The 19,393-nt window shown below is 39.6% G+C and overlaps 1 protein-coding gene across 2 annotated transcripts; it reads left to right on the plus strand.

Annotated features, from left to right (window-relative positions):
* The first annotated feature begins 3,432 nt into the window (after positions 1-3,432).
* On the plus strand, positions 3,433-19,038 carry LOC134004309 (bestrophin-3-like). 2 transcript variants are annotated; one of them, XM_062443537.1, is made up of 13 exons: positions 3,433-3,584; positions 6,547-6,641; positions 10,191-10,278; positions 10,380-10,525; positions 11,773-11,927; positions 12,613-12,690; positions 12,857-13,009; positions 15,511-15,591; positions 16,709-16,860; positions 17,108-17,198; positions 17,713-17,831; positions 18,032-18,307; positions 18,574-19,038. In XM_062443537.1, the coding sequence occupies exons 1-13, from the start codon at positions 3,433-3,435 to the stop codon at positions 18,968-18,970; spliced, it is 1,983 nt and encodes a 660-aa protein (XP_062299521.1). In that variant the 3' UTR covers positions 18,971-19,038. The 2 variants fall into 2 exon arrangements, with proteins under 2 accessions (XP_062299521.1, XP_062299522.1); XM_062443538.1 differs by having other exon boundaries at positions 18,580-19,038.
* Positions 19,039-19,393: the final 355 nt, after the last annotated feature.

The following is a 19,393-nucleotide window of genomic DNA, read 5'->3' on the forward strand; positions in this document are numbered from 1 at the left end:
CCCTCTAAAGCAGAGGGGTCAAACATGAGGCCCGTGGGCCAGAACCGGCCCGCCGAGGAGTCCAATCTGGCCCATTTTCCTTCCTGTCTTCTTTTTCCCTTCTGTATGTCCTTCCCTCTTTTCTTCTTCCTTCCTTCTGTCCTTCCTTCCTTCTGTCCATCCTTCCTTCTGTCCCTCCTTCATTCCTTCCCTCCTTCCTTCTGTATGTCCTTCATTCCTTCCCTCCTTCCTTCCTTCTGTCCCTCCTTCATTCCTTCCCTCCTTCCTTCCTTATGTCCTTCCTTCCCTCCTTCCTTCGTCCATTCCTTCCCTCCTTCCTTCTGTATGTCCTTCCTTCCTTCCTTCTTTCCCTCCTTCCTTCCTTCTGTCCCTCCTTCTTTCCTTCATTCTTTTATTCTTTCCTTCCTTCCTTCTGTCCATCCTTCCTTACATCCTCTCATCCTTCCTTTCTTCCATCTTTTTAATGATCCGGCCCACATGAGGTCAAATTGAGCTGTATGCCTGAATGAGAATGAGTTTGACCCTCCTGATGTAGGTGGATAAAATATGTAATATTTATCATTCTTTTGTGGTTACATCATTTGACATTTTTGGTAAAAAATGGTGCAAATGTCATTTCAAATTATATAAAACCAACAAAAATACTAAATGTACATTTTAACAAACCTGATGCTGCTTTTAAAACTATTAACATATTTTTGAATTGCTCATCTTGCCAACCCTTATTTATCACTGACACCATAAACTGACGTCAGTGGCCTCTAGAGACCAAAATATTCATAACACCTCACACAACGTGTCACCATACAATAGATTTCTGTTATTCTGGTAATTAGATTACATCTACTTTTATGATGATACAGTCCTCCATCACTTTACACTGAAAGCACATTTTAATATACTTTAATAGTCAGTATGAACAGGAGGAATAATGCAAAGTTGTGAACTCCTTCTCTTATAACTCAAACACAGTGCAGAATAATTAAACTATAGCTTTGTATGTGAGCAACCTGAGTCTCATTATAACACGTGTTCAGCTTCAAAAGGTGCATAAAGGCGACTGTAATGGAGTCATTTAAGCTTCATATTATAACACTAACTATTATTATTTTACCTGTTTTGGCGGGTTTCTGCTTCTCTCTGAGCGGATGTCGGTGCTTGATTTTACCGCGAAACACTTCCTGAGAGGCGGAGCAGCAGCGGAGCGAGGCGGGAAAAGTGACCGAGAAACAGCGCTGATAGGCGGGGAGAGAATCATGTGAGACCGGTCCGACCTCCAGGAAGAGACGATCAGCAGATGATCACTCTGACTGATTTCCTGGAGCGGTTTGAAAAGAGCAGATATTTATATGAGGATGTCTCACTCTGATTTTTTTCAGGCATTCATCATAAAATAAGATAAGATAAGATATTCCTTTATTAGTCCCACAATAGGGGAAATTTGCATTATTACATCAGCAAATGGACAATAAAATAGAATATAAGAGAGAATAAAGAATAAAGAATAATAAATAATGAGTACAAAAACAATAATAGTAAAAATATATAATACAACTAATTGTGACATTATTTACATGATTTACATTAAGAGTAAATATTGGTATTGAATGCTAATATATCACAGTGTAATAAATATATATGTATATTATATGAATATTGTACACAATTCAGAAGTCAGAAAACAACTAATTTGATTCTGACTTCTGAATTATGTGCAAAATTCATATAATATACATATATATATTTATTACACTTTAATCTGTGTAATAAGAATATCACCTTTGATAGATAACCATTAAATACCAATATTGCACACAATTGAAATTATCAGTATAGATAAGATCATATATTCCTTTATTAGTCCCACAATGAGGGAAATGTGCATTATTACAGCAGCAAGTGGACAGTAAAATAGAATATAAGAGCAGCAATAAGAAAGAATAAAGAACAATAAATAATAAGTACAAAACCAATAAGAACAATAATAGTAAAACATATATAATACAAATATATTTAAAGGAATACTCCATCTAAAATCTATGGTTGCTGAAAAGTCAATGTGGCATAACTGCTCCGTTCAGCATCGCTCATATACCTCCACCTAGACCACAAGCAGATCTGACAGCTTTTGTAACTTCCACACCTTCCCACACTCTCTGGATAAAAGACATTTTTAATAACTTACAGCTTGAAAAAATCTGATATACACTGAACGGATCCTCTATGAAATTCCAAAAAGTGTGTGAGGCCTTTCCTTGTTTATACAGAAAAAGAAAGATCCCACTCTTTCCTGCTACTAGTTTTTATTTGATTACCTAGTTTATTACCATTATTATTTTAATATATATTTCTCTCTCTCTCTTTCTTCTTTATTTTGTTCTGAGGAATGAGGTTACTATGCTCACCATCAAATAAAGAAGAGGTGCATTCCCCAAAATGTTAAACTGTTCCTTTTAAAGCCGGTCCTTTAGTGTTTCAAGATGCAGTTCCTCAAATGGCCACTAGATGCTGCGGCCTCAACCAATGTGACAGTATTGAAATGAATGGAAAAACCTCCAACAGTAGCCTAAATCTCTACTTGACTCTACAAATTGAGAAGCTTTATACACATGAAATGATTAAATTTGTATATTTTGCAACTCAAATGAATAGATTTAGGCTGCAGAGTTAATAAATCACTCTTTCTGATTGGTCGGTGATTACAGCCACTCGCTGGTATGACATCATGTTGTTGCTGACAGTGTTTCTGTTTATACATGTTTACCTCCACTGTTGTCTATGCCAACACACACACACACACACACACACACACACACACACACACACACACACACACACACACACACACACACACACACACACACACACACACACACACACACACACACACACACACAGGCTGAAACATGACCACATTTAGCTCCCCCACTCATCAATATAACTCTGTGTGTGTGTGTGTGTGTGTGTGTGTGTGTGTGTGTGTGTGTGTGTGTGTGTGTGTGTGTGTGTGTGTGTGTGTGTGTGTGTGTGTGTGTGTGTGTGTGTGCTGCCTGGCATTACTGGGCAACTGAACAGCATCATGGTAAAAGAGAAACAGGGAGCGAGCAAGCATTAGAGAGAGAGAGATAGCAAGAGAGAGAGAGAGAGAGAGAGAGAGAGAGAGAGAGAGAGAGAGAGAGAGAGAGAGAGAGAGAGAGAGAGAGATGGTAAGGGAGCAGTGGTCGGTTGGCATTTGGCAAAAGCAAATTAGGAAAGAGGAAGCCTGTTGAAAAGCACTGCTGAGGAAATGCAAAGACGTCAGTGAGTTTTCTGTGAGTAAAAAACCTCGAGAATAACATTTTACCCTGACTATAGCAGGAAAAGCAATTAATTAATTCAAAGTCTGTCCCCTTTGGATTCATCTGTCAGTCTCTCAGGTCGGACTGTCTCAGGATGACTGTCACTTATTCCAGTAAAGTGGCCAACGCCACCTTCTTCGGTTTCCACCGGCTGCTGCTGCGCTGGAAGGGAAGCATCTACAAGCTGCTGTACCGAGAGTTCACCGTGTTTGCTCTGCTCTACACCGTGCTCAGCGTCATATACAGGTCACGCACACACAAACACACACAAACACACACAAACACACAGTTATTGTAGTCATTTATTTATTTAATCTTTTGTTTAAACAGGTAGACGTCATTAAGATGTGTATCCAAGAGAGACCTGTGTACAAGAAATTGACATAATGATACACAACTCACACAAAAGACAATAAATACGTCAAACATACATTAAACATTAAGATACACATGTGCAAGTATGATTGGCAAACACACAAATACAACCTTTTAACCCTTACTTACTGTTCAGGGTCACATTGGACCCATTCTTACATTTGAGAGCTGTAAAAACACCATATACACATTTCTTTTTGCAGGTTTTTTCCTATTTTTGTGAAGCTGATACACATGTTTGTATGCAAATGTACAAAATGTAAAAATCATCATTCAAACATGTTGTTAAATTCTACTCCTGGACCATAAAATAGTGATTGTCAATGTCTTTTTCCCCCCATCAATAAATAGAATACTTCTTATTAAGGATTAATCAAACGTGTGTTAATGACCGATGGTGAGTTTATCAATGTGAATTGTAATTATGAGTCAGAATATGAACAGTTTGTAAGAGTTAAAAGCTCTAATGAAATAAGATAATCCAGTTTTAAAATGTTCTAAAGCTCGTTCCATTTGTGTGCTGCTAAATATTTACGCCTATGTTTATGCACAAGTGGTTTAGATGAAGTTAAATATCCTGATACGTGACTTTATTGGTGTTGTGTTTGAACGTTATTAATGAGCAACAGTAGCTGGGCAGTTTATCCAGCAGGGCTTTGTAGATAAACAGCCGTACGATGTGGCTCCCTTCTGTCTGTTAAGGTGGACCAACCCACCTTTCTGTAGAGTAGGCAGTGGCCTGTAAGACATTTATCACCTGTTATAAAGCCGAGTGCACTATGATACACAGAAGAGGCTTTTGGGTGGAGGGAGAGGCATGCATGTATACAATATCACCACTGACTTTTAGTTTGCTTGATAGTTTTTCCACTTGGACCTCGAAAGTGAGTTTAGTATATTAGTGTTGTATGAAATCAGGTTCATAGTTAGCTGTACCTTGTAGAAGAGAAACTTTAAAGAAGACTTTACCAAACAACACCAGAGAAAGCTCCATTTTTCTTTTTTTAAAGAAAGTGTAAGAGTGTTTGCTTATGCTGTAATTTGAATGTGTAAACACTGCATAAAACTCAAAATGTCTTCAAATGTTAAGTATCAAACGCAGTTACAATGCTGACAATTTGATTCAAGATCAAATAACTATTTTAATCAATCCAGCCGTCTACACAGGCTGCATGAGGCTGGAGACCCATTGAAAGCAGCTGGATGCAACCAAAGTTTGTCTCCATTAATTTTCAATGGGACACAAGTCAATAGCTTCTAGATAGATTGTTACTTTATTAATCCCATTGGGGAAATTCAGGTAGCTCACCGTCCATACATACACACATTCATAAATACACATAGATACTGTACATACACAGTAATACACAGTAAAATACTAAAATGGTAAAAAGAAATAAAATGTGATGTTGTGATAAAAAAAAGGCATTGTGAGATTCCAGGCAATGTGAATGCAAGAAAAGGGATGGGTCAAAAGTTTAAAATGATTAACTATATGCAAATTAAGATAACATTCTTAGTGAAACTTGCACAGTGGCTTAGTAATGTACCAGCGAGCTCTGGTGCTCTGGGGTATAACAGCGGCAGACATATTTAATCTGTGTTGAATCCACTAGATCTAAAATAATCCTTCTTGAGATTGTGAGCAAACATCTCTGCATCCTTTTCAGCAGGTGTTGACATGCCCATAGTGACGATACTGATGACACACAATTAGTTTGCTTCAAGCAGGGCTTTGCATAAATGTATATAATTAATTTTAGGGCTTCAGGTCTGTTTCGTGATTGTGACTTCTTATTTCGTGGGAGAAGTTTGGGTTTTTTTCCGATTCCCTTCCACAGTCAGTGTTTCATTAGAGTACCATGTAGTGGTCATTATGAACCGAGGCTTAACCCTTTTTTGCTTTTCCTTCCTCTTTGAGGTCATGACAACATTAAACATGGATTATTTCCTCATTGAGCCTAAATGTGATGTTTTACAGACCTCTACAGACTCGTTCACACCTCATTTGTTCTAAACTTTTCTTTAAAAACATGTTAGAGACTCATTCTGTTCATGTACAAGATGAAAAAATGAAAGTCAACTTCAAAAATGTCTCCAGCAGGACCTCTGATGTCAGCAGTGATTTGTGTTATTCTTCGCTTATACACTAAAGCACGACCTGTATCTATAGCAACCATAGAACAACCTGTATCTATAGCAACCATAGAACAACCTGTATCTATAGCAACCATAGAACAACCTGTATCTATAGCCACCATAGAACAACCTGTATCTATAGCAACCATAGAACAACCTGTATCTATAGCAACCATAACACAACCTGTATCTATAGCAACCATAGAACAACCTGTATCTATAGCAACCATAGAACAACCTGTGTCTATAGCAACCATAGAACAACCTGTATCTATAGCAACCATAGAACAACCTGTATCTATAGCAACCATAGAACAACCTGTATCTATAACAACCATAAAACAACCTGTATCTATAGCAACCATAGAACAACCTGTGTCTATAGCAACCATAGAACAACCTGTATCTATAGCAACCATAGAACAACCTGTATCTATAGCAACCATAGAACAACCTGTATCTATAACAACCATAACACAATCTGATGGTCTGTCTGTGCATTACATACCACATAAAGTGCTAAAGATTGACCTGAAAGTTAAATGGGTTCAATAGATTTTGTTTTTGACCAGATATCATGACTGAGGTGTTTTTTTGATGATCCAAAAAGCCTCTGAATAACTAACATTAAAGACCTTTTCAGTTGGTTGTTGATCAGTTGTTGGTTGTGACGCTTGTGTCCTCTGTCCTCCAGGCTCGTCCTCACCAACGACCAGAAGAGACTGTTCGAGAAACTTTCCATGTACTGTGACAAATACGCAGAGCAGATCCCGGTCACCTTCGTACTGGGTACTGACTAATGCTGTGACCAGTTTACGCTGGCAGAACTAGTTCATAGTTGTTGTCTGACTATGTTGGAAGGGAAAATGTTTATAGTTATAGGTGGGGTGATAATCATTTCTTTATGTGGGGATAACTGCACACATTTTCAGACTGTCTTTCCTGGATGACATTCAAAAGAAATAGTTGTGTAACAAATGAAAACAAAAGCTTGAGAGAGAAGTTCTCACCTTCACTTGACCAATCGCTGCATGGGTCTAATTGGCAGATTGATGTTTTGGATACTTACTGAAATCGTTGGACACAGCTCCCAAATTCTAACGTTGGAAAGTTGTGTTTTGTGTGCCAACAACCACTGAGAGTATTGTGACATTTATGTGGCAAAGCGAGGTCAGGCGGTGTTGGTAGATGAATCACTAGTACATCCAATCTTCATGCACAAGACTATAGTTTATATTCCGATACCCAAAGTTAATATCTGATTAATTTTGGTTACTCTGAGCTGTAAACACAATCTCTCCCTTACCTAAAAATATAACATTTGACTAAAAACAACAAGACCTATGTTATATATATTTGCTGAGTTGTGTACTCATACTATCCCAAATGTTTCCAATCATTTTCAAACCCAGAAAAATCAATAATTCTAATTTTTTTTCAATAATTTTAATCAAGGTAACAGTCCACTTCATTTGGTCGCCGGTCAATAGCTTCACACCCACTCTACCAAAGAGTGCACATGCATAAGATAATAATCATCTCCATTAGAAACTGTCACAAAGTTAAGTATATATTTTAACCAATCATTTAACACTTAGTGCTGTTGTACAATACTTTGGTTTATGACCAAATACTGCAGAATCAGCTGTGGACTTGTGTCTTGTTGTTGTTAGCATGATAATAATCTAACACCTTATTAAACATTATACCTGCTAAACATTAACTTGTTAGCATATTTATAAAAAAGTCATTTATCCCACATGTCAAACATCAGTAGCCGATAATTACTGAACATGTACCCACCACTTCATTTCTTACATTGGTCTTAAATTATTTCAAATTAATACATTTTAGCAATTGATTCCTGTCTTTTTTAAGAAGTTGCTTCTAACATAGTGCAACATGTTTTTAATTAAGTTTTTGGGATGTATAATGTAGATTGTTATGCAAGATGAACTTATGTAGTTATTTACATGCATAACTATGTTTGACAAAAATGTGTTTGAGATGTCCCTACATGCAAAACAGAAACCTGTTGCATAAGATTTTGGTTTTAATGATTCATATACACATTTTATACATATATACATATTTATTAACATAATTTACTGAATATATCCCCAAGATTATACCTGGATACAGTTGAAATGTTATAATGGGGCTGCTGAGGGATTATCATTATCCATCTCATTATTGTTCCAGATTATGCTCTTTTGATGACCTACAAATATTTTACAGATTACAGTCCTGACAGATTCACATGTGATCAAAGAACACAGTTGATGTCTGTTGTTATTAATACTGTAATCACATGACGCGCACGGCTAATATTGGTCCTCTGAGAAAAGGGCTTAACATGAAACCAAACTGACTGACTGACAAATGGCTGTTTGAATGTATTTAACTTGAACTATAAGGTACAAGAATCTAGAACATATTTATCTACAGTATTTGACGATAATGATAATTAGATTCTTAAATAATACTTAATAACACAAAAACAAAACATTTCAGTGTGTAGTAGTTATTTTTTAAACTAGCAACCAAACCAATTTAACAATTTCCCCATTTTTCCAACATAATTTGAACATAATTACACCATCCATTCTGTAAACATTTCTAAAATTTAACTTCCTGGAAATAACTCTGAAAAATGGCCAGGAATTTAAAGGACCTGTACAATAAAGTGTTCTGACTATCTGACTATAAACCTTTACTGTGACCCTGCTTCCCGTTCGAGGACAGAACAGAAGAGACAGTCCGGGTGTTGGGTTGCCTCATTAGTAGGCTGCTAATGGAAACAGATCATTAAAGAGCAGAGAAAGGCTAAAAGCAGGATGAGTGTTTGAGTAGCTTTGCAGCTGGATTCACACTCAGTCAGGGAACACAGCCTCATGCTCTCACAGTCCAATGCTTCCTCAAAATGGAAACAAGAATAATGTCCACACCTCTTTATTTTATAACTGTTTCTAACAATAATTATTTGTTATGCACAAAATGTTAACTTGTCAATAATGGATAAGGACACATGCTAAGAAATACTATGCTAAATGTACAAGTCCTTCAAATTAAATGAACAAACGCATGGTTTGATTATGTTACTCCAGACTGTCGTATAGGAGTGTTTTCTGATCTGGCGCCTCTAAGACAACATCATCTGTCTGTGCTTTTCAAAAGCAGTTACACATCACTGTTAAACTATAATGATGGTTTGCTAGGGTTCGGGGAAAGATCATAGTTTGGGTTGGTAGTTCTGCTTCTTAAAAAACTTTCCCATCTCGTGGTTGGAAACAGGAAACAAGTAATGGTCTCCTGTGGTAAAGTCTACTATTGGGTTAATGCATCCAACTTCTCCTCAGCACCACTGCTCCGGGTCAGAATTACTGCGGCCACTAGATGGCGTCTGTCACTCAAAACGTAGTGATATGTTGTTTTTGTCGACCTATTGTGTTGTTTATCTTGGGAGGACAGTCTCTAAATGGAATAAACATACAGTCTACACACTTGACACTTACCATGTTAACCAAAGTGCTAAACATGTGGTTAACATGCTAAAGTAATGTTTTGTCCTATTAAACAAATGTCAGCATGCTAACACGCCAACACACTGGTTAACATTAAAATTGTTGTTGGATCTTTGCTATTTTCATTACAGGGTCACTTAAAGGACCAGTGTGTAAGATTTAGTGGCATCTAGTGTTGAGGTTGCAGATTTAAACCAAATAAATCCCCTCCCATCATGCTCCCCTTTCAAGCATGTAGGAGAACCTAAGGTGAAACTTGCAAAAAAATGCAAAAAGCCCTCTCTAGAGCTACTGTTTGGTTTGTCCATTCTGGGCTACTGTAGGAACATAGCGGTGCAATATGGTGGTCTCAGTGGGAAGTGACCTGCTCCGTATGTAGATATAAAGGGCTCAATGTAAGGTAATGAAAACACAGTGAGTCTTAGTTTGAGATTACAACAATTAAAACGTACATATGAATATTATATTCCATTTCTGCCAAGTCGGTTCTGCTAGATGCCACAAAATGATACACACTGCCTCACAATACTGCAAGGTGATGTTTCACTGAAGTCTACAGTCTGTAAGAAGTTAAATCAGAGTCATATTTAGTCAGATTTTTAGGATGACTTAAGTTACTCAATAATTATTATTATTCTATGTAGTGGGATGTCAAGTTATAAAAATGCCCCTCCCCCGCAAATAACAGTAAAATTATATTATTCTATTAAGTTTTAATGCTAAATAGACATTAAACACACAGGAGCTGGGGAGGCAGTTTTAATTATATGAACTAAAATGAAACTATCACTCTGTCTGTGTGTTTGTTTTGTAGGTTTTTATGTGACTCTGGTGGTGAATCGATGGTGGAATCAGTTTGTTAACCTGCCCTGGACGGACAGACTCATGTTCCTCATCTCCAGGTAGCCTATATTTACATAGACAGAGTCTGTGGAAACATATTACACAGTATGCCTTGTTGTTTATGTCTTTATGTTTCTTCTTCTTCTTCTTCTTCCTACAGCTGTGTTCAGGGTAAAGACGAATATGGCCGCCTGCTGCGCCGGACGCTTGTACGTTACGTTAACCTGACGTCGCTCCTCATTTTTCGCTCCGTCAGCACAGCAGTCTGTAAACGCTTCCCGACCATGGACCACGTGGTCGAAGCAGGTGAGAGTCTAAGTGGGTGTGAGATGATTGGAGGGTGAAACAACCTCTCCTATTAGGAATACCATGGAAACCAAATGTTGATAAAATTCTGCTGTCCAAGTGGACAGTACCAAATACAGATTACACTTAACTGTCCATGCTGTATCAGTGTGTCTGAAATGATGGAAGTCAGACAGAGTTCAGCTTCTTCCCGGCTGTTCTTCTTCCTTCCTGTGGCTGTCTGATATGACCCATGGGATTGGCTCGTTATCGGCCAAATTACAGCAGGACTCAGAGAGTCAACTATTGGGTTGGTTGGTCTGTCAGTCTGGCTAGCACCCAAGTCTAAGGAATATTACAACAACTATGAGCCAGGGTTTCATTAAACTTGCTGTTAATAATCATAAACTTTGGTGAAACCTTTCCTCTAATGCCAGATTCAAGTCATAATTTCCTATGGTGCACCAACATATCAAATTCATGGCAATTACCTATTTTCATCCATTAAAAATATTTATCTCGAGGCCAAATGTGAGACTATATTAAAATGTAATTATATTCATAAAGAAAATGCGCATCTTGAGACAACTAGTCAATCAAGGCTTTGAATTCCCTTATGAGATGTTGGATTGATTTAGAAATGTTCAATATTTTTTTGTCAAAAATCAATATAAATTGTATATAACAGTCCCGTCTTCAGCCATGCTTGCTTTGGATGCAAATGCCAGCTTGCTAACATGCTAACCCTAACCCTAACCCTAATCCATATTCACCAAATTAGTTTAACATTATTAGCATGTTAACATTTGCTATTTGGTGGCAAGCACAAAATAGAGCTGTGGTTGATGGGAATGTCATTTGTCTTACTTGTAAAGTATTGGACGACTGTGATCCTGACCTGATGATGGCGGCGCTAAAGGGAAAAGTCAGAGGATCATCAAACAGATGTTTGCAGTTTATCCTGAGGGGAATATGAATGTGTGAACCAATTTTCATGGCAATCCATCTGTTGTTGAGACATTTCACTTGAACAATATGCCAACCTCATGATGGCACTAGAGGAAAAGTCAAAGGATCATGAAAGTCAGTAGGATTCATCCTCTGGGGAAGAAGACTGTCTGTACCAAATTTCAAGGCAATCCAACCATTAACATGGCTAAAAATGGGTCCTATAAACTACAAAACTGCTACTAAGCTACAACATATCTACTCTAACAGTATATATATGTTACTGGTTGTAAATAATCTGTCTGTTTGTCTACTTGTAGGTTTTATGACTCCAGAGGAGAGAAAGGTGTTTGAGAATGTCCCCTCTCCTCACCTGAAGTACTGGATTCCTGTCGTCTGGTTCTCTAACCTGGCGTCTAAAGCTCGGCAGGAAGGACGCATCCAAGACAGCCATGACCTGCAGAGCATTCTCAAGGTAACACATGAGATTTTATCCTCTGTCAAAATACAATGTATAGATAGAGGGTCAACAAAAACAAACAAAAAAGAAAAAAGAGAGAAGGAGGGAGGAAGGAATGAAGGACAGAAGGAAGGAAGAAAGGGGATGGAGGAAGGAAAGAAGGAAGGGAGGAAAGAGAGAGGAAGGAAAGAAAGAGAGAAGGAGGGAGGGAGGAAGGACAGACGGAAGAAGGGAAGAGAGGAAAGAAGGAACAGTCAAAACAGACGCACACGAAGGTTAAGACCGGAAACTGCAGAAATACAGCAACAATATCTACTATGCTGTGCAAATAACCATGGAATTCAAGCCAAAACAACTAAATACAACTCAGTAATTTCACTTTTGTGTCCTAAGGTCACCCCATGATTTGAATTTGGGGCACCTAAAAGGCCATTTGGGTGGCTGGGTAGAGTTAGACTTGTATGAGCACAAAAAAAGGGAATTTTCCCATTTGGGCAAACAAACCACTTGAGTGCCTGAACCACTATTAGTCTGTAGCCACTGAAACCAGACATGTACGTAATATGACACACAGCTTACTCCCTAAAGGCTGGGCGAGACTCCTCTTCCAATCAGCCTGTTAAGTTTGGAGAAATTTAGGCTTGGCTGTCAATGCAAAACTGGAAATCATCTTTTAATGTGTGTCTGTGTTTTTCTGCAGGAGATGAATCAGTTCAGGACTTGGTGTGCAACTCTTTTTGGCTACGACTGGGTGGGCATCCCACTGGTCTACACACAGGTCTGTACTCAATCTGTCCCAATACCATCTTTCAAACGGATGTATCTCATCGAATCACATCAGTAATCATATTCCCTCATTACTGTAACCAAATCAGAGCTCTGAATCTCCCACACAGAGGGATGTACAATACAACCTTTATCACTCTCTCTCTCTTTCTTTGTAGGTTGTGACTTTAGCCGTCTACACGTTCTTCTTCGCTTGTCTGATTGGTCGACAGTTCCTTGATCCCGCCCAGTGTTACCAGGGTCATGACCTCGACCTTTACGTCCCTGTTTTCACCCTGCTACAGTTCTTCTTCTACTCCGGCTGGCTGAAGGTGCAGTAGACTTTTATGGCGCTTTTCCACTACACAGTTCCAGCACGACTCGACTCGACTTGGCTCGGTTTTTTTTGCGTCTCCATCGGGGATAGTACCTGGTACTTTTTTAGTACCTGGTCTGCCGAGGTTCCAAGCGAGCTGAGCTGATACTAAATGTGACGTCAACAGACTGCCGGCCACTGATTGGTCAGAGAGTCACTGGAAGAGTCATGAGCCGTCCCACAGAAGAATCAAACCCGGCATTTTTAAATACCGGCAACAGCGATACAGCCATATGGCTCAATTTTCTGCTTTGTGTGTGACAGAAAGCCTCATACAGCAGCATACACCATCGCCTCCATGTCCTCCATTGTTTATGTGTTTGTGTCGCGTATAAATCGAAGTCACGGCAGTTTCGCGGAGCCGTGCTATGACAACCCCGCCCACGTTGAGTAAGTACTTTTTTGTAATGGACCGTACCGAGTTGAGTCGAGCCGAGCAGTGCTAGAACTGTATAGTGGAAAAGCGCCATTATATTAAAGATAAGACTTTATTTTATTAGTTTCAACATATCCCCAAGAACCAACATACAATACTTTTTGACTTCACTGCTCTGTGGCTCTCAGCTCCAAGCAGCTCACAAATATCTAGTTTCATTTTTTTTTTAAAGGCTCAGTATTTACATTAACAGTTGGCAGTTGTAGTTTTTATCAAATGCTACTCAAACCGGTTGAAATAGAGAATTTGTTGGGGATTATTTTAAGCAGCAAATGCATATAAATTTGGTTCCCTGGTGAGTATTTATGGTCACTCAGTGCAACGGTGTGACTCACTGATATATTTTTAATCTACAAACAGAAGACTGAGATGCACATCTGATACTTGTTAAATCAAATCACTGCTAGTTTTTGTATTATAAAACATTTGCAAAGTTGATTTTAATGTATTTTAAATCCTACACCTTTTATATCCATGTTTACTAGCTTGCAGTCCTCTTCTTCTCTGCCTTCATTGGGACATTGCTGCTTTTCTTGGTGCATTACAGCCGCTTGTAGATCAGTGGAATGGTGTGAAACCACTGGCAGGACCGTGTGTTGTCCCACTCATGATAAACACTCCATAAAGCCACAATAGGTCAAAAGCTTTTCAGGGAATCCTTAAGTCAAATTTCAAATCAAGTGTAATATCAGTTTTTGGCAGGCGTTGGTTTTAGGTGTTGAGTTTAAGGACAAGTTAACAAAAAAAACTGGGTTTCAACTTGGATTCCTTGTAAGGAAAAGAAGAGAGTCATACAAGCAAAGCGATTTTTGCTCTCTTGTATTTAGATAGGTCTGTAGGAAAATGTGTTAGGAGTCCAATTTGTTACATATACACCTGATGAAGTTTGCTTGGCACCAATATAGCTGTGCAATACATAATTGCTGAGTGTTGTAAGAAGAAGAGAAAAGAAGCTAACAAAAAAAAGCAGATCTATATCACACATCTGAAAATCTATCCTATCATGTTTTGTTCCTGACTGAGACAGAAACAGGCGTGTGGTTGATCTGCTGTCATCTTTTGACCTTGTCCCGATATATTAATAACACACCGTATAAAGTTATTAATAACTTACTGAGTGCATATGCCAAAATACCTTTTGAGACTCACATGTAGTGGGACTAAAGATTTCAGGTTTTTCCTGGGCTTGGTGCCTGGAAAAGTGGCATGGGGTTGTTAACCTTTCTGTTGTCCTCCCGGTTCAAATTGACCCCATCTCTTTTGACTGTTCCTTCCTTCCTTCCTTCCTTCCTTCCTTCCTTCCTTCCTTCCTTCCTTCCTTCCTTCCTTCCTTCCTTCCTTCCTTCCTTCCTTCCTCCTCCCTTCCTGCTTTCCTTCCTTCCTTCCTTCCTTCCTTCCTTCTTTCCTTCCTCCTGTCCTTCCTTGACCTGAGGACAACAGGAGGGTTAAATTAAAAATGGTTCATCCTCTGAGAAGAATGAATGTGCATGATGGATTTTGGTGAAATGCCCTCATCAAGCAAAACAAGAATCCTGAGCTGGGCAACAACAAATGATTGTGACACAAGCCAAACCTAGTAATAATAAACTGAAATCAATTAAAGTAAGTCACAAAATTAAATGCAATTAAGTGTGAAAATCAGTATCAGTAGTGTTTAAAAGTGTCTGAACCCGTCTGATTTGAGGTGCATGTTTAGCAGCGACAAACAAAACTGAAAAGGGCAAACAAGGCTTTAAGTGGGGAAGAGATCAGAGAACTGGGATCAGGGTACAGTAGGTGGGCTTAAGTAAGGTCTGGGATACTGGCCAGGTATTCCCAGTTATTACTCAATGGCACCTCAGCTCCACCCATCCAAGGATCTGCACCACTGAGCGACACCTCAGGATCAAAGAGGGAGACACTGAAGTCATCATACCTCAAATATATGAAAGTCCAAGGAATATTTTCATAAGAATCTCAACATATGTGACGTTCCATGTTTACATTGTATGTCTGGATGTGATTTCTGTGTTTTTGTTCAGGTAGCAGAGCAGCTGATTAACCCGTTCGGAGAGGACGATGACGACTTTGAAGCTAACTGGATCATCGACAGGAATCTTCAGGTAAGCAACCAATCACATTGACTAATTTTAAAGGTTTTGTCTCTCTCTGGATGTGTGTTAAGCCGATCGGTGACAAAGCAATAGGCTACTGGTCATTTTCAACATGAAGCGACAAATTGACGCCTGACATTTGTGAATCATAATTTCTAGCTATTGAAGACGATCGGAAATTAATGTGGTACCCAAGCCCATGTTCACATAACCACGTCATTGAGTGCTTGAGTAACACTTCAACGGCGACTCAGCGACAATCTTGTGGCTTTGTTGCTTAACTGCAGCTTCCATGTCAACTTAAAATGATGTTGGTGGAGTGGATACGTCACCTACTGTTAACTGACAAATGCCGATTCAGTCAGATTATTAGGCCAGATAAGACTCCTTTATATATATATATGTATGTGTATATTTTGACCACCATTGGTTTTGACTACTTTGCTATTTCAAGCAGTAATACAAGTCCCTGACTGTTATGTATGGATCTCTCTTTAACCTTTGTGTCGTCTTCCCGGGTCAAATTGACCCCGTCTGTTTTGACTGTTCCTTCTTTCATCCCTTCCTTCCTTCCGTCTGTCCTTCCTCCTTTCCTTCCTTCCTCCCAACCTTCCTTCCTTCTTCATCCCTTCCTTCCTCCTTTCCTTCCTTCTTCCATCCCCCCCTTCCTTCTTTCCTCTCTCCTTCCTACCTTCCTTCTTTCCTCCGTCCTTCATTCCTTCCTTTCCTTTGTCCCTTCCTCCTTTCCTTTACTTTCCTCCCTTCCTTCCTCCCTCCTGTCCTTCCTTCCTTCCTTCCTCCCTCCTTTACTTCCTTCTTCCTTCCTCCCTTCCTTCCTCCCTCCCTCCTTTCCTTCCTTCTTCCTTCCTTTCTCCCTCCTTTCCTTCCTTCCTTCCTTCTTCCTCCCTTCCTTCTGTCCTTTCCTCCCTCCTATCCTTCCTTCCTTCCTCCCTCCTTTCCTTCCTTCTTCCTTCCTCCCTTTCCTTCCTTCTTCCTTCCTCCCTCCCTTCCTTCCTTCTTCCTCCCTTCCTTCCTTGACTCGAGGACAATAGGAGGGTTGAACCTTTGCTGAAAACAGACACCACACTTTCTACTCCAATCACTTCCTGTTTGCCTGTCCCACCAGGTGTCTCTTCTGGCTGTGGATGAGATGCATATGAACCTGCCTCATATGACCAAAGACATTTACTGGAACGACAGCGAGGCGCGTCCGCCATACACACTGGCTGCTGCTGACTACTGTATCCCTTCTTTCCTGGGTTCCACCAGTGACATGGGGTCAACACATACACTTCTATACTTCACATATTACACAATGGCTCATTTTACCTGAGCATACAGATTGGCGTTGTTCTTACAGTAGTTGTTACAGTAAGCAGGGAAGTAGTGAGCGTGTTTACTTCTGTTTTCCTCTAGAGGGCAAGCTTTATAATCATTTTTCCTGAGTAAAATTAAAAAATGTTCAGATCAAATATAGCATTTTAGATCTGCAGTAACATTCATACTCACTTTTCCCTGCCTCCAGACTCTCCGAAATCCTCCACTTGGACGAAGCTGATGTTACTGACAATGGGCCCCGGCAACAGGACTCTGTTATGACTCGGCGCCAAGAATCGGTAATTTTTGATTACAGGATAGTTTGAATCTACCTTATTAAATCTAACTTATTTTACTTTGAATTTGATGGAAAGTTAGGCAACGGGCCAAACAGGAGCTAGTTACCCTTAGTGCCAATACCGCCACCATGTGGCGATTTATAAAACATGTTACATTTTGGGTAGCAACTCCTGAGCTGTGAGGCCTAAATGTAGTATTTTCTGCATCAAAATTAGCTTAGTGGCACATAAATATTATAACAAATCCCCATAAATCTGTGTTTTTATATGCTTTACTGTAATTGTTTTCTATTAACTTTTACTCTATTAATTTGTGACCAAATTTAGATAGTTTACAAACAGACAGACATTATAGTTTAAATAAAAAAATTTAGAGAATCGTGTTGCCTTGATACAATACCTGTTCAAATTTGTCCAAATATTGACATTTTCTGAAGATTTGTTTCCCTTACATGGCCCTAATTACTCTTAAGTCCCTTATTTTTCCTGCAACCATATTTTTGAATATGCGCAGGTTCTGGGTCGAGTCCGCCGGCTGTTGAGCGTTCAGGAGCCTCCTGAACTTCAACCTCCTCGAGCCATCTTTAAACGACATAGCAGCGATGCAACAGGCAGCTTCTTCCCAGATTTCAGGTACATAATTTCTCCATGTAAAGTCCTACAGCTAGCCTTTTTGGTAATTTGAGTTAACTGGTATATTATCAGGCAACTTTATTAGGTGACATTACATACATCAAACATCAACAGATAAATCATCAGACATTAATTCAAAAGATAGGGATGTCCTTTACCTTTACTCTTTCTGATGTCCATTTCATTGTCAATCAATCCAGGATCAATCCAGGTTCAGAGGACATGGGTCCACCCTCCTTCTTGGTCAAGCCCCCACCTGTCATGGACTCGCTGTCCACCCTGAAGGAAGTCAGCAGCAATCCACCCTCCCCTGAAACCTCCCCGTCTGCCGTTTTCCCCCAGTTGGTCGTCAGTCCACCTTTGTCCAGTGATGTCTGTCACAACGTGGACTATTCTGGCGATGGTGAAGCAGCAAAACATCACAATGGGCTGGATACGTCCCCGACTGAGGAGCTGCCAGTCTTGGACACTCCAAGGTGATTCATTGATTTTTCATGCATTAAAATGACAACTCCTCCTTTTTTTACTTCCTAGCAGGCTGACTTAACTCCTCTCATTGCATGACCCCTTGTATTGCCTGTTTTGTTTTTACGAAGATGGCATTATCAGTACCATATGATGACATTGTGGCATTGTTATAATGATGTGTTTGACCTATCATTTCTATTTTAAATTATACACTTTTGTCAACCCTTTCCTTTTGTTTCCCAGTCTGTTCTAAACCTGCCCCTTGTATTCCCAGATCCAGCTTCTCAGTTTGTTGTTCCCCGACTCAATTGGGACCCAAAGAGTTTCGATGGACATCACTCAGTGTTCGCCCACCAACCCGGCCACGAGGTCGCCAGTTCTCCCTCCAGTTTTCCAGGCAGACATCGAAGGCCTCAGTTCGCAGCCTGCCAAGCCCCACCGGTTTGGGTAGGCGGAGACGATGCCTGGCTCGATTCCAGTCTCGACGCTCACCCGGTCCACAATCTGACACTCTGCAACTCCCTGACCCCGACTATAACCAGGAGTTTCAGGGTACTGCAGGGACTGAAGATGATGAGAAAGAAGAAACCAACAGTACTGATGACACTGCAAGCAACAACACCCAGTCGCAGAGCTCGGAAAAAGATCAGAACAGTCACACAGGAACATAACACTGCCCAGTCAGAGCAGGGTAAACCAAATAGAAGCTAATCTCTGAGCTGGTAACTACCTTACCCAACAAAAGAAGACACCACTTTAACTAAAGAAGAAATTGAGGTTCATTGTTGCGCTAAAATATTAAACAAAAGAATACAAAAACATGCTCAAAGAATCCTAATTTGGGCAAAGGAGGTGAGAAGAGTGAGGAACAATCACCACAGCTGAGCGTGATAGGCTGAGACACTTGCCATTCAAGACAAATGTAAGCATGACCCTCTTTACGCCTTAATATTTTCTTTATAGAAGAAGAACAACACACATTAAATGAGGTGAAATAAGCTACTGATAGCAGAACCTGTGGAAAAATGTGTTGAATGTATTTCTGGAGAACGTTTTCAGTGGATGCTATCCAGTGGCCATTAGAGGAACTGCAG

This window comes from Scomber scombrus, chromosome 22, assembly GCF_963691925.1.
Source record: "Scomber scombrus chromosome 22, fScoSco1.1, whole genome shotgun sequence".
Taxonomy (NCBI): domain Eukaryota; kingdom Metazoa; phylum Chordata; class Actinopteri; order Scombriformes; family Scombridae; genus Scomber; species Scomber scombrus.

Coding starts and splice junctions, on each gene's coding strand:
- LOC134004309 (XM_062443537.1), top strand. CDS start 3,433: ATGACTGTCACTTATTCCAGTAAAGTGGCCAACGCCACCTTCTTCGGT. Junction 10,279..10,379: donor CTCATGTTCCTCATCTCCAG/GTAGCCTATATT, acceptor TTCTTCCTACAG/CTGTGTTCAGGGTAAAGACG. Junction 18,308..18,573: donor CCAGTCTTGGACACTCCAAG/GTGATTCATTGA, acceptor TTGTATTCCCAG/ATCCAGCTTCTCAGTTTGTT.